Source organism: Tamandua tetradactyla, chromosome 1 (assembly GCF_023851605.1).
Source record: "Tamandua tetradactyla isolate mTamTet1 chromosome 1, mTamTet1.pri, whole genome shotgun sequence".
NCBI classification, from domain to species: domain Eukaryota; kingdom Metazoa; phylum Chordata; class Mammalia; order Pilosa; family Myrmecophagidae; genus Tamandua; species Tamandua tetradactyla.
Genome location: NC_135327.1, coordinates 15,735,092 through 15,750,196, shown reverse-complemented (window position 1 = coordinate 15,750,196; position 15,105 = coordinate 15,735,092). Strand labels below are relative to the sequence as shown.

The window sequence follows — 15,105 nt, the reverse complement described above, 5'->3', positions numbered from 1 at the left end:
GGATACTAGACCTTTATTTGATATATCGGTTCCAAATATTGTCTCCCATCATGTAAGCTGTCTTTTTACTTTCTTGAAAAAGTTCTTTGATGCGCAAAGTATTTAATTTTGAAGAGGTCCCATTTCTTTCTTTCTTTCTTCAATGCTCGTGCTTTGGCTGTAAGGTCTACGAAACTGCCTCTTATTATAAGATTTATTATTTCCCCACATTTTCTTCTATCAGTTTTATGATCTTAGATCCATTTTGACTTACTTTTTGTATAAGGTATGAGATGTGGATCCTCTTTCACTCTTTTGCATGTGGATATCCAGTTCTCTAGGCACCAGTTATTGAAGAGACTGTTCTAGCCCAGGTAAGTTGGCTTGACTGCTGTTCTAGTTGCTAGCTCTCTCTCCTGGCTTACTGTTTCATGAAGCTTCCCAGGAGGCATTTTCCTTCTTCATCTCCAAAGGTCTCTGGCTGGTGGACTCTACTTTGTGGTGCTGCAGCATTCTCTGCTCTCTCTGAATCTTCAATCTCCAAAATGTTTCTTCTTTTATAGGACTTCAGAAACAAATCAACACCGACTCAAATGGGTGGAGACATGTCATCAACTAATCCAGTTTAACAACCACTCTCAATTACATCACATCTCCAGGGAGATGATCTAATTACAGTTTCAAACATACAATGCTGAATAGGGATTAAAAGAAATGGCTGCCTTTACAAAATGGGATTAGGAATAAAACATGGCTTTTCTAGGGGACACACATCCTTTCAAACCAGTACAACTGCCTTATTCAAGATCAACTGTCCAGAGATGAGAGGGTCTATATCTGAACACTCGATTCAACTCCATTGGTCAGTACATCTATCTTTATGCTAGCACCATGCTGTCTGATCACTGAAGCTTCGTAATATGCCTTAAAGTCGGGTATCGTGAGACCTCCGACTTCATTTTTCTTTCTCAGGATACTTTTAGCTATTCAGGGCACTCTGTCCTTCCAGATAAATTTGGTTATTGGTTTTTCTATTTCTGAAAAGTAAGTTTTTGGGATTTTAATTGGTATTGCATTGAATCTGTAACTCAACTTAGGCAGAACTGACAATTTAACTATATTTAGTCTTCCAATCCATGAACACGGTATGCCCTTCCATTTATTTAGGTCTTCTGTGATTTCTTTGAACAATTTGTGGTTTTCTTTGTATAGGTCTTTTGTCTCGTTAGTTAAATTTATTTCTAAATATTTTATTCTTTTGGTTGCAATTGTAAATGGAATTTTTTTTCTTAATTTCCCCCTCAGATTGTTCCTTACTAGTGTATAGAAACACTACAGATTTTCGAGTGTTGATCTTGTAACCTGCCACTTTGCTGTATTCATTTGTTAGCTCTAGTAGTTTTGCTGTGGATTTTTCTGGGTTTTGACATATAGTCTCATATCATTTGTAAACAGTGAGAGTTTTACTTCTTCCTTTCCAATTTTGATGCCTTGTATTTCTTTTCCTTGTCTAATTGCTCTGGCTAGAACTTCCAGCACCATGTTGAATAACAATGGTGACAGTGGACATCCTTGTCTTGTTCCTGATCTTAGGGGGAAAGTTTTCAGTTTTTCCCCATTGAGGATGATGTTAGCTGTGAGTATTTCATATATTCCCTTTATCATGTTGAGGAATTTCTCTTCTATTCCTATTCTTTGAAGTGTTTCCACTGGAAAGGATGTTGAATTTTGTCAAATGCCTTTTCTGCATCAATCGAGATGATCATGTGGTTTTTCTGCTTTGATTTCTTGTCATGGTGTATTACATTAATTGATTTTCTTTGTTGACCCATCCTTGCATACCTGGGATGAATCCTGCTTGGTCATGATGTGTAATTCTTTTAATGTGCTGCTGGATTCAATTTGCTAGAATTTTGTGGAGGATTTTTGCATCTATATTCATTAGAGAGATTGGTCTGCAGGTTTTTTTTTTTTGTAATATCTTTCTCTGGCTTTGGTATGAGGGTGATGTTGGCTTCATAGAATGAGTTAGGTAGCTTTCCCTCCTATTCACTGTTTTTGAAGATTATGAGCAGGACTGGTACTAATTCTTTCTTAAATGTTTGGTAGAATTCACATGTGAAGCCGCCTGGTCCTGGACTTTTCTTTTTGGGGAGCTTCTTAATGATTGATTCAATTTCTTTACTTGTGATTGGTTTGTTAACGTCATCTATTTCTTCTCGAGTCAATGCTGGTTGTTCATGCCTTTCTAGGAAGTTGTCCATTTCATCTACATTGTTGAGTTTATTAGCATAAAGTTGTTCATAGTGTCCTCTCATTACTTCCTTTATTTCTGTGGGGTCAGTGGTGATGTCTCCTCTTACATTTCTGATTTTATTTATTTGCATCTTCTCTCTTCTTTTTGTCAATCTTGCTAAGGGTCCAGCAATCTTATTGATTTTCTCACAGAACCAAATTCTGTTTTTGCTGATTTTCTGAATTGTTTTCATGTTCTCAATTTCATTTATTTCTGCTCTAATCTTCATTATTTCTTTCCTTTTGCTTGCTTTGCAGTGAGTCTGCTGTCCTTTCTCTAGTTCTTCCAAGTGGACAGTTAATTCCTCGATTTTTGCTCTTTCTTCTTTTTTGATATAGGCATTTAGGGCAATAAATTTCCCTCTTAGCACTGCCTTTGCTGCATCCCATCTAAATGCACAGCAAGTTCTGGTTTGGTGAGTCCCTCAGGCCACCACCAAAAAGACTGGGTAAGACATACATGCTCCCACTATGTGTACAATGGTTACTCTAATCCCTCTGAAATGAGGGAACTACATTAGGAGCATGGGCCAGCTCCATGCCAGATGATGGGAAGTGGGTAAGGGGCCAGCCAGGGTACCACAAGACCTATATCTTTTTTTTTTTTTTTTTTTTTTAAAGACAGAGAGAAGGAAGGAAGGATAGAAGGAAGGAAGGAAGGAAGAAAGGGAAACATCTTTAAACACTTTCTTGTTTTATTGTATTTTGTTTCTCCGTTTTTGTTACATGGGCTGGGGCCGGGAATCGAACCGAGGTCCTCCGGCATAGCAGGCAAGCACTTTGCCCGCTGAGCCACCGCGGCCCACCCAAGACCTATATCTTTTAAGATTCCTTTTTCTTAAGTCAGAACTTACCCTGTTACTGCAGTACTGTAACTGTTTTCTAGAGCTTTGAGAAAGATGTTCTTGCTGATTTTTCAAAGCATTTATGGGGTGGATAAAGCCCTGAAGCATCTCATTCCACTGTCTTGATTGGGACAGGGATGAAACCACATACTTTTTTTTAAAAAGTCATATTTTAGACAATCATCTGGAGTCCAGAATATCCTGAGTTTGGTCACCAGAGTGTTACTCTTATGCTGTATTTCTAGCAACTATGGGCTGCCTCTGGCAACAGCACTTTCCTTTCAAGCACATCTCAAAAAGAAAGGGAAGAAGGCAGAGGTCTTTCAGGTAAGGAAAGAGCAGTAAGCTACATAACATCAGCACTTAAATCTATAGTACTCCAGATTCAAACTAGGTCAGCTACTTAAACATTTTAGTAGAGGCTCTAGCAAAATCTAGGTTAAGACAGAAGCTTCTGTACCAGTACGGCAGGATTCAGCATGTAACAGATTCCTATCCATCATCTTATTTAATTCTAACAACATTAAAAAATGTGGGGTGCATGGGTAGTTCAGTGATAGAATTCTTGCCTACCATGTTGGAGACCTGGGTTCAATTCCTGGCTCATGCATCCCCCAAAATAAAACAAATAAAAGAGGTGTGAACAAAATTCTCTATGAGATACATATCACATATCTGCCTCTTTGTGTGTGTATGTATAGATACAGAAATACATACATATATATGGAGACACATAAAAAAAGAATAAATGTATTTAATTTTTAAAATGTCTATGAAGTCTATGAAGATATGGGAAAATGCTTATGTCGTAAAGTTAAGGAAAACAGATACATGGCTATAACTGTACCACAATCTTAATGATGAAAAATGTATAAGAAGAGGATACCAATATTTTATCAGTGATTACCTTTGGGTGGTAGAATATGGGTAATTTTAATTTATTTTATTATTTCAACTTTTTCTTTATTTTTCCAACTTCCTACAATGAGAATATAGTCAGGACTTTTTTGTGTTTGTTTTAAAGAGATAGAGAGAATCAAAGCGAGAGAAACTTTGCTTCTTTCTAGACAACTATTCCAGAAAACATAATAATTTGAATGTATAATTTACTTGCAGATGGTTGGCAGAGAGGGAATAAGACACATTACCTTTAGCAAAGTCGTATTTACAGGGTCCAGGCGAGAGTTGCATTCAACCTTAAAAAAAAAGAAAGAAAAGAGAGAGAGAAAAACAGGAAATAGAATTTTACATATTGCTAGAAAAATAAGAAATGGCTTAGCATGAGAATGATCTTGTAGGATCAACAACTCAGTTTAGAAATGGCTGAATCAGCCTAAGAGATTACCAAAATATAAGGTAGGTGATGGATGGATGGATGATATACTTTATATCTGATACTTCTGAACAGGTTTAAAAATCTGATTTTCATTTTCTAAATCTGTTAGTAGTCTCTGAAGAACTACATGTTGAATCTAATTCATCCTACTGCCTACATGACATGGAGCAAATTACTTTACCATTTTAAAATGTGAGTGGCCCAATCTTTGGGGATCTTTTCAATGGCTTCTCAGCACTACTGCCTCTAATGACTGAAACCTACTTTCCTCCCTATGTCTCACTTCCCACCCTCTCTTGTGCCCTTGAGGTGCTTGGGTTTGCCATTCTTCACATCCTGACTCCTTTGTGCCTCAAGGTTTTTTGCAATACAATCTAAAGTGGGTCCCCACCATGATTATTCTCTCACTGTACCCTGTTATTTTTACCACAGCCCACATCAGAATTAAGAACTGCAAAGAATGCATGGGTGGTTTAGTGGTAGAATGCTACCCAGCCATGTGGGACACCAAAAGAAAGAATTATAACTTTGTGTATTTACATGTTTGGTGTCTTGTTTCCTTGTATCCACAAATGCAGAGGGACCTCAAATAAAATGTTTGGGTTAGATAATCTGTAGCTTCAGCAATGTTTTATGACTATTATCTTCAGCTGGAACTATATAATTCTTTACATTTGCCAAGCACACATAAAAAACAATGTTCTAAGGGTTTAGAATATAGTGGGGTGGAAACATAACGCAAGGCAGAGTGAAGTGACTTTTAAAAACTTCAAACTGAGCTAAGTATTGACAGAAGAGTACAATTTACACAGATAGATAAAGGAGAACGGGTGGGAATTTGAAGACTTCAGAGTCAGGGGAAAAGCATAAGCAAAGACACAGGGGATGTGAAGATAAAATGCAGGGCATCTATAGGGTTACAGACAAGTGTGGGATGAAGAGGCAGTTAGAGATAAGGCTGGGAGAGGCTGGCTGGAGTTGACTGTGGAAGACAAGCAGTCACAAAAAGTTTTTGAGGGGACAGGACTTAAAATGTTTTAGGAAAATAACCAGCAATGGTCTTTACAACAGATGGCAGAGGCAATTAGAGAGTTGTGCTGGTTTGAGGATGCTGTACACCCCAGAAAAGGCATGTTCTTGGAAATTTTGGAAACTCCAAGATTTCCAATCTTGCAGGGGCAGACCTATTATTTAAAGTGGGGCCTTTTGATTAGATTGTTTCCATGGAGATATGACTCACCCAATTGTGGGTGGGATCTTTTTTGATTAAGTGGTTTCCATAGAGATTATATCTTCGTGCCTTGAAGGTGGGTCTTTACCTGCTTAGTGAAGTCCTTTAAGAGGGAACCATTATGGAAAAAGCTTCAGTACTGACACAGACAGAGATGTTTGGAGATGCAGAAAGAAAACATCCCTGGGAAGATGTTTGAAACCAGAAGCCAGAGAACCGGCAGACGCCAGCCATGTGCCTTCCTACACTGGCCTTTCTTGAATTAAGGTATCTTTCTCTGGATGCCTTAGTTTAGACATTTTCATGGTCTTAGAACTGTAAACTTGTAAAAATAAATTTCCTTTATAAAAGCCAACTCATTTTTCATATATTACATTCTGGCAACATTAACAAACTAAAACAGGACTTATTACAATTATATAGGCAAGAAGCAGTAATGAAACTGAGCTTTCTGCTCTCAAGATTGCTGATGCCCCAGTATACAAAATTCTCTATTAGGGGTTGACCAAAAAGCCAGGATCATTGAATCAAACTCTGTACCAATGACAGTACATAAATAAATACAAAAAAAGTACAAGCAATAAATAAATAAATGTACCAGTTTACTATAGAAAATGCATCACATCTGAAGGTTAGAATTAAAAAACTGGATCCCTAACTGCCAAGCACAGTGCTCAAAACATAGTTGATATGCAATGTCTTCTGGATGGATGAACTCCCAGATCTGACTTACTATAATAAATCGTGCTTTCCTTGATTTACTACTTTGTAATTTCTATGACTTGATGAGAAGTCTTGATATCTGGAAGGCCAACCTTCCAGATGTTTCTTTTTTCCAGATGGTTTTTGACATGTCGACTTTCTTCTCCATCTCCCCAAATGCAGACTGTCATATTCAATTTTTTATTCTCCACAGCAATGAGCAAACAAGAGAGGGTCAAAAAATAATGCCGAATAGAGAAATGAGTAAATAGCCAGCAACAGTGACCAGAACTTCTGGAGTTTCTCCTTATTTTCCCATGTGTAGATCTCCCTCTATCCCTACCAATTTGTGAGATAAAATGCTCTAAGGCTGGAGGGCAGGCAGCAGTGGCTCAGTGGCAGAGTTCTTGCCTGCCATGCTGGAGACGGGTTTGATTCCCAGAGCCTGCCCATGCAAAAATAAAATAAATAAATAAATGCTCTTGGGCTAGAGCGCTAGGTTTGACTGTGTCTACAAGAACATCTACTTTGTGGTATAGATGGGGCTCCTGAAGTTCTTCTCTATAAATACTGAGGATGAAGAAATCAGAATGAGGAAGAGATCTTATCTATATGGTCAAATTATATAGTCTTGAAAAATAATTAGAAATATTGCTTGAAGTCCATGAAATTTTTAAAAGGCAAATAACTTTAGATCAAAGATTCATGAAAATACTTACCCAAATTACTAGGGAGTTCTGATTAAGGATATTTTCCAAAAACAGAATCATATTGTTTATGTGTTTATTAAAAATGTTTTTGATGGATATTTTTGCAACATGCATCTCCACCCTTTCAGCCAGAAAATAATGACTTTTACAAAACTCCTTCTTGGTGAATTGGTATCATCACTATACCAATTATTACCTTTGAAGTTTTTTTTGCTTTTTCTAAATTAAGGTTATTTTGCTTCTGTACTCAAGCTATGCCATGTATTTTACACCAGAGACAGTATTTTTACAAGGAAATTCAGGGAGATGTGAATATATTCTATTGTCACATCTCACTTTACGAACATTTCTCTGTCACACAAAACTTCCTACCTATGTCTACACCTCTGATTGTTTATTAGACTACCTCTCCAAAAAGCCTCAGCATCTGATATTTTGCTCTTACTGAAGTGAAACCTGCCATAGAAAACCAGGTACTTTCACAAAGATACTTAAGTTAAATATGCTGTATGAAAGAAGAAATGCAATGCTAAAAAGTGCCAATATCATTTGTAATCAAAGAATTGCAAATTAAAACATCTAAAAATGGGGTCCATTTTTAACCTATTAAGTATTAATAAAGAATTCAATGCTGGACAGAGTGCTGTAAAACAGGAACTCTCATATTTCTGGTGCAGGATATACTCATATATGCTTTCAGGAAAGGAATCTGGCAAAATGTATTAAAAATGTTACAAATGTTTATGATATTTGACAGATTACTTCCACTTCAGGAAATCTATTCCAAGGAAATAAAGATTTAGTCAAAGATTGTATAAGGATGTTAACAGCAACATTATTAAGAGTGCAAAATCAGAAATGATCAGGGAGAATAAGGTTAAATAAATGATGGTACATCTACAAGATAGCATATTATACAGATATTCAAAATTATATTTATACTGACTTTATAATAGGGAAAACTGTTAGCAACAGTGCTAAGTAAATCAGATCCTGAAATCCTGTATATTTAATGTGACCCAGTCTATGTTAAAGAAAAGGACAGTTTATTTTGGAGTAATAGGATCCTGATTTTCTCTCTTGTCCTATTTTTGAACTTCATATTTTCTACACTATGTACAAGTTTTATTAATGTGCTATGTGCTTGACGGGGTAGAGGAAAGCATAAGAACTTTCAGCAAGCCTGCTGATATAGATCCAGATTTTGGTGTTGGAAAAGGCTGAGGCTGCAAGAAATGTGACAGTAAATAAATGGTATTTAGTTGTACTACTTGCCACAAGTGAAACTACTACACAAAGCAATCAAAGGCAGCACTGATACCATCTGATGAAACCTTCTGACTGATGAGGAATTCATTTTCCATAATGTGTAACAAAGAGCAAATTCTGATCTGTGCACAGAGAAATAATAAAAACTAATATTTACCAACTGTTTCTAGTGTGTCAGTAGTGTGCTAAACATAATTTATTACATTTTAATCTCATTCCTCTTCACAACATCAGGACAAACTTACCACAGCCTCAACTGCAGGTGAACTGTCCCCGACTACCAATAACGTGGCACATCTAGGTATAGGCAAAACAAGATGTGTCAGTAAATAAGCACATACACTCCACTATACACTGAATTAGTCTATGAGAGGCAAAGATTTAGTGGGGAAACAGAGGAACTTACTTTAATGTTTTCCCCCTGTTATCATTTTGGCCTAGCAAGGGTCTTTCAATCTCCAGTTCTCTGCGTCTGAAAAAACAAAGCAGAAGCAACACCCTTTTCAGATAAAATCATAGCAATTCAGGTTATTTCCTGGTCAAGAAACCAAAATGTATTAAGAAAGGTGAAAACCTATGCTTCTTTCACACCTAATCAGGGAAGGTGGCCCTTGTATACTTTATTTACAAGTAGCTGTTTCAGTGGCATCTCAAATGGTAAAGAATAGAAACAAGACTCCTGGCTTGACCTGAGGGGCAATATGGAATGCTAAAATGACACAACCTCAAAACTCAACAGCAATACCACTGAAACCCTCAAGTCCTGTGTATAATTTTCCAACAGGTTTATAGGAATAAATTCTTGAAAAGATGGGAATGATTTACACTTTTTGAAGGACACTTTCCCTGAAACTAACAGTTTATTTAGCACAGTACTTAATAAATCTTTCTGATTCAAGTGAAACTAGGGAGGCTCTGTCATACAGAGGAAAGAGCTGGAGAAGCCAAGTTCAAACCTAGCTTTTCTACTTAACTGGCTATGTGACTTTGGGTAATTTATGGCTGACCCATTTTCTCAATCTTTTTCCATGTTCTCAGAAAACTATAAGGAACTACCATTTTTGTCTTGGAGAAGCTGGTCCCAAAATAAGAATCAGGCTCTCTCAGTCAATGGGGGAGAAATAACAGTAAGTTTTGGGATATAAAAACAAGCTTACTGGTATCGATATGATCCTTCTGTCTGAAGACAAGATGTTGGCAAAGAAAAACTGATTCAAGGCCCAAGACCTCTGGCCTTTGTCTCCCTTACATGCATTCTCTGTGCCATCTTAAGTTATCTGTGTGTGTTTTCGTGTGTATCAACTTAGGTACCTTTTGTCTTAAATATCTTAAAATTACAACTGGTGTAATTTTAAGCTAGAAATGGCTTTCAGTTTACTTGCTCTTCTGGAAATCTGTTTTTGTATCTATCTTCAAGTCCTTCCTCATCTACTGTGGTGAAACAGTGCATGACTGCAATCTCAGCAACAACACTGGAGGAAGTAGTTTATTTCCCACTTCACTTCCATTAAATATTAATTACATATTTTTCTTTGTTTTCTCAATTATATTTTTAGAGCGGGTCCACATTTAAGTGAAGGAAGGGAAACAACCATACCCATTATAGGAATTCAAGAAGAGCTGCAGGTTTTCTTGGTTGATATCTTGAGCAATATGCAGTCTGTAGGTTTGTATCAAGTCCAGATTGGCCTGCAATTCTTCCTAGAACAATTGAAAGAAGATACAGCTTCTAAGCTACAGAACAAGTGCATCTCGTTTGATTCGCATTCTCAATGCTCAAAGTCAAATCTCCTTGTCTATGATAGGAACTTGGACAGAACCTGGATTCACTGATAGGCTAGATGACTAAAATGATTTTTATTTGCATTAGATTGTTTCATTCACATATATTGTCTCCGATAAGAGCGGAAAAGAACCTCTCCTGGAAATAGCTGGTAATCAATTCCAGGTCAAGAGCTGAAACATGTGATTATACTCTGAACATCCTTATGTGGGCACAGTGAAAAACGCACTATATATGGATTCAAGTACTAGCTGTGGAATTTAGGCAGGTCACGTAACTATTCTGAATTCTAGTTTTCTTATTCATGTTTCCCCCCTCCCCCCCATATTCTGCCATTTCTCATGAAAATAGTTAGATCTGGCTATTGTCTATAAAATGGGAATAATAACCAGTTACCTGACAGGGCTGTTATAAAGATTAAATAAGAAAAGGTATGTGAACTGTAAAGCGTAAAATAAACAGAAGTTACTTCTCTTAATATGTAAAAAAACTGTATAACTAATCTATCTATATCATTGGATTACCTATTTATATCCTATCATTTAACAATATGTATTATAGAATTACATATTATATTCCACTTATGACATTTTATTGATTTACTCAATTTATATTTTAATCTTACTATCAATATTTATTAAAGGTATAAAATATAAGAGAAACAAAATGATGTAGCTGGTCAAACAAGATGGAGGCATAAGATTTCCCAGGGAGAATCTTTGAATGATTAGCAAAACCCAGCATAATGATCCTCCTCAAAACTCTGAGAAACAGTTAAGGGGTTGCAGTAACTGGGCAAGCGCTGAATCAAGAAAATGCAGCTTTAAAAATGGTACAAGTGTGTGCCATCTTTGCTGGTACTTTTCCTAACTCCTCCCCAGTATGGTGTGGAGCTAGCCTGTGCTCCCATTTATGGGTCCCTGGCCCTGTTCCAGAGGGAGCAGAGTAACCCCTATGTGCATACTGGGTGCCTTTATGTAGGTACCAATCTATCTGACAGCTGCTTGAAAGACTGAATCGGGAAACTCTTCTCTGGCTCACCCTCCCAGAACTTGCCCAGTAAGCAGAAGCTGCTTAAGGACAGCTAAAGCAGTGTATGAAACAACTCAGTCAAAGCAGCCTGAGAGAGAGGATCAGGTTTTAGGACATACAATAGAGATACCAGGGAGAGTAGGAGGAGGCGTCTACTTCACAGGGAGTAGAAGGGACTTTCAGATTCTTGGGGGGCATTTCTAAGGTCACCAGTGAAAAAACACCCAGAACAAGACATAGGCTTCATAAAAAAGACGGAACACTTCACTTTTGCCTCAGGCTGATCTTCTTCATAGAAAAGCTAAACTGTGAGCAACAGTCAATGCAAAGTCAATTTATAGACTGTCAAAGGTATTTTGTTTTTTGGCATTGATTTGTTTTTTTTGTTAGCTCCTGCACTCAAGAAAATCTCCATCATATCACTAGCTAGACGTAAGCTTAAGGTACTGACAGCTTAGGAACTAAATCCCAGAGTTAACACATTAAAATATTAAAATGTATAGTGTACAACAAAAGATTACAAGACATTCCCAGGTAAACAAAATCTAAGGAGGTCCTCATGACAAGACTGAAAGGAAAAGAACATTAGACCATGGACTGAAGCATAAAAAAATAAAGATCTCTGGTATAGGTCACCATGAGAGCAATTATAAATGCCAGTACTATTGTATTTTTGCTACATAACTCCACTTTATACTTCTTACAGATTCTAAAATGCAAATGCCTAAGAAGTAATGATAAATCTACAGTTTTGGACATAAAAAAGGCATAAATATGTAATCAGTAACAAGTACAATAAAAATATGGGTGGAAGAGGAATACAGGAACAATGTTTGTGTATGCTCTTGAAATTAAGGTGGTATGGTGATTTGAAGCTAAATACCCAGAAAAACAGGTTCTACACATGGTGTGAACCCACTGTGGTAGGACCTTTGATGAAGTTACTTCAGTTAAGGAGAAACCTAAGTTATTCAGGATGGGTCTTAATCCTATTACTAGAGTCCTTTATAAAAAGAATGAAGTTCAGACAAATAGAAAGCCATGGGAAGCAAGAAGCCGAAAGTCTACAGGACCTAGGAGAGAGGAGAAGACACAACCATGTGCAAATGCATGCAACAGAAAAGCCAAGGACCAAGGGCCACTGGTAGCCAGCCCAAGAACACCAGTCTTCAAGGAAGAAAGCATCACCTTGATGACATGTCAATTTGGATTTCTCCTAGCCTTAAAACTGTGAGCTAATAAACTTCCACTGTTTAAGCAACCCACTGCATGGTATTTGCTTTGGCAACAAGGAAATTAAAACAGGTGGTATTGAACCAAACATGATTGTTAAAGACTTAGGTTGTTAAATTTCAGGCCCAAAGAAAATATCTGAAAAGTATATACAGAAGGAAATGAGCAGGGGTTCAAATAGTACACTATAAATATTAAATAAATGGCAAAATGGCAGAAGAAGGGACAACCAAATCAGTAGGCCAAGCCCTCGATCTTGGGATTCGCCCCTATGAAATTTATTCCTGTAAAGGATAGGCCAAGCCTACTTAAAATTAGGCCTAAGAGTCAGCCCCAGAGAACCTCTTTTGTTGCTCAGATGTTGCCTCTCTCTATCTCTCTAAGCCAACACTGCCCTCCCCATTATGTGGGACATAACTCCCAAGGGTGTAAATCTCTCTGGCAATGTGGGACAGAAATCCCAGGATGAGCCGGGACCTGGTATCAAGGGACTGAGAAAACTTTCCTGACCAAAAGGGGGAAGAGAGAAAAGAGAGAAAGTGTCAGTGGCTGAGAGATTTCAGAGTTGAGAGGTTATCCTGGAGGTTATCTTACGCATTATATAGATATCCTTTTTTAGTTTATGGTGCTTTGGAGAGACTAGAGGTAAGTTCCTGAAACTGTAGAGCTGTGTACCAGAGCCAGGTTTCTTGAAGATGACTGTGTAATGATACAGCTTTTACAATGTGACTGTGTGATGTGAAAACCCTGTATCTGATGCTCCTTTGAAGTAGGGTATGGACAGATAAGTAAAAAACATGGATAAAAAATAAACAAATAAAAAAGGAGAACAAACGTTAAAATAAATTGAGTACATTGAAATACTAGTGGTCAATGAGAGGTGCAGATAAGAGATATGGTATGCATTAGTTTTTCCTTTTTTTTAAAAAAATTTCTTTGGCTGGAGTGATGCAAATGTGCAAAAAAAGAATGATTATGGTGATGAATATACAACTATATGATGATATTGTGAGCCATTGATTGGACACCATGTATGGAATGTTTGTATGCCAAGAATGTTTGTATGTTATATTTTTACAATAAAAACATTTTTTTTTAAATGGCAGAAGAAAGTTGTGAATTATGAATAGTTATTTTAAATGTAAACGGATTAAACTCTCCAGACAAAAAGCAGATACTGCCAGAATGGATAAAAAAGCATGACCTAACTATGTGCTGTTTTCAAAAATTCAAAGACACAATAGATTGAAAATGGAAAAAAGAAAACCAACATGCTATGTAAATAGTAAGCAAGAGAGTTAGAGTAGCTATACTAATATAAGATAAATTAGACTTCAAGTAAAAAACTCTTACAAGAGGGCCACGGTGGCTCAGCGGCAAGAACGCTTGCCTGCCAGGCCAGAGGACCCGGGTTCGGTTCCCGGTGCCTGCCCATGTTAAAAAAAAACAAACAAAACAAAAAACAAAAAAAACCTCTTACATGAGACAAAGAAGGTCACTGGTGATCCCACCAGATGGTTCCCCCAACTGGTGAGGAGATTTAGGGTCAGATATGGGTCTCCTTGCTCTGACAAGTTTCTTTACTATAAGCTGGCTATGCTTTCTGTGGAAACCACATACTCATTGTATGAGATGTAGCTCAGGCTTTGTAGTGGGGGCTCAACTAAATCCTTAGTTCTTTCAGTATTCCTTGTCCCTCAGCCTCGAGGTAGTAGCTGTTTTTGTTTGCACCTACTACTTCTGGACTCCTACTGTTGTTTCTTACCTCTTTGAGAAGTGAGCCACCTTCTATGAGTTAACAAAATTTTATGTTAAATTTGCCATGCTCAAAGTACAAGTATACAGTTTTCTGACTGGTTCCTAGAAAAATAGAATGGAGAAGGCATGACCAAAAGGCTGCTGAGATGAACATTACCAGGCCACCTACATAACAAGCCACTGACTTCAGTACTAATATACAAAAGAAAAAAGAAAAAAAAGAAATGCACAGAATCTGGGAAGAGATGTACCTTTCTGCCATTGTTGCCTTGCAGTGTCCCTCCAATGTCCTTTATTTATAAATTCTAATGCGTGTGTCACTTGACAAAGAAGAATGCTTTACAAGATCTAGTTTCAGTGACACAAAATAGGACAAAGAGAGAGAGAGATCTGGACTGAAAGATAAAAAATTAATAAGTGGTAGAAAAAATATCTCAGCAAAAAAATCATTAATATTCTCATAGAATATTATACTACATCCATGAAAATGAACAGGAAGCTATAAATAAGAGTTGGAGAGCAAAAAAGTTTTCTTGATATTTAAAAATAGCAGACAGAAAATCTCAACAGAAAAGTTGGAAGGTAAATCCGAGAAAATCCTTCAGAAAGTAGAGCAAAAGAATTATAGATGGAAAATATAGGAAAAAAAAAAAGATAAAAAAATTGGAGGGGCAAAGCAGAAGATCCTAAAGCCCAAATAAAAGGAGGTCAAAGACAGAGGAAACAGGGTAAGAAAGAAATTATATAATTCAAGAAAATCCTTTAGAATTGAAGGTCATGAGTTTCCAGATGTTCAGGGTCCATCTGAATTCCCAAAACAATGGGAGAAAATAGAATTACCAAGCACATCACAATAGAATTTATAATATTAGGACAAAGAAAATATCCTACACGTTTGTAGAGAGAAAACTGGTTTCATACAAACAATTGAG

At 37.0% G+C, this 15,105-nt stretch overlaps 1 protein-coding gene across 5 annotated transcripts in view; it reads right to left on the bottom strand.

Annotated features, from left to right (window-relative positions):
* Window positions 1–15,105, bottom strand: part of NDRG3 (NDRG family member 3) — a 166,785-nt gene that overhangs the window by 15,994 nt on the left and 135,686 nt on the right. For all 5 annotated transcript variants that reach the window (XM_077169479.1, XM_077169516.1, XM_077169507.1 and 2 more), the window contains 4 exons: window positions 9,965–10,068; window positions 8,774–8,839; window positions 8,613–8,664; window positions 4,268–4,315 (listed from right to left, as the gene is read on the bottom strand). In XM_077169479.1, the coding sequence (XP_077025594.1) occupies window positions 4,268–4,315; window positions 8,613–8,664; window positions 8,774–8,839; window positions 9,965–10,068 (270 nt within the window). The remainder of the gene's footprint in view (window positions 1–4,267; window positions 4,316–8,612; window positions 8,665–8,773; window positions 8,840–9,964; window positions 10,069–15,105) is intronic.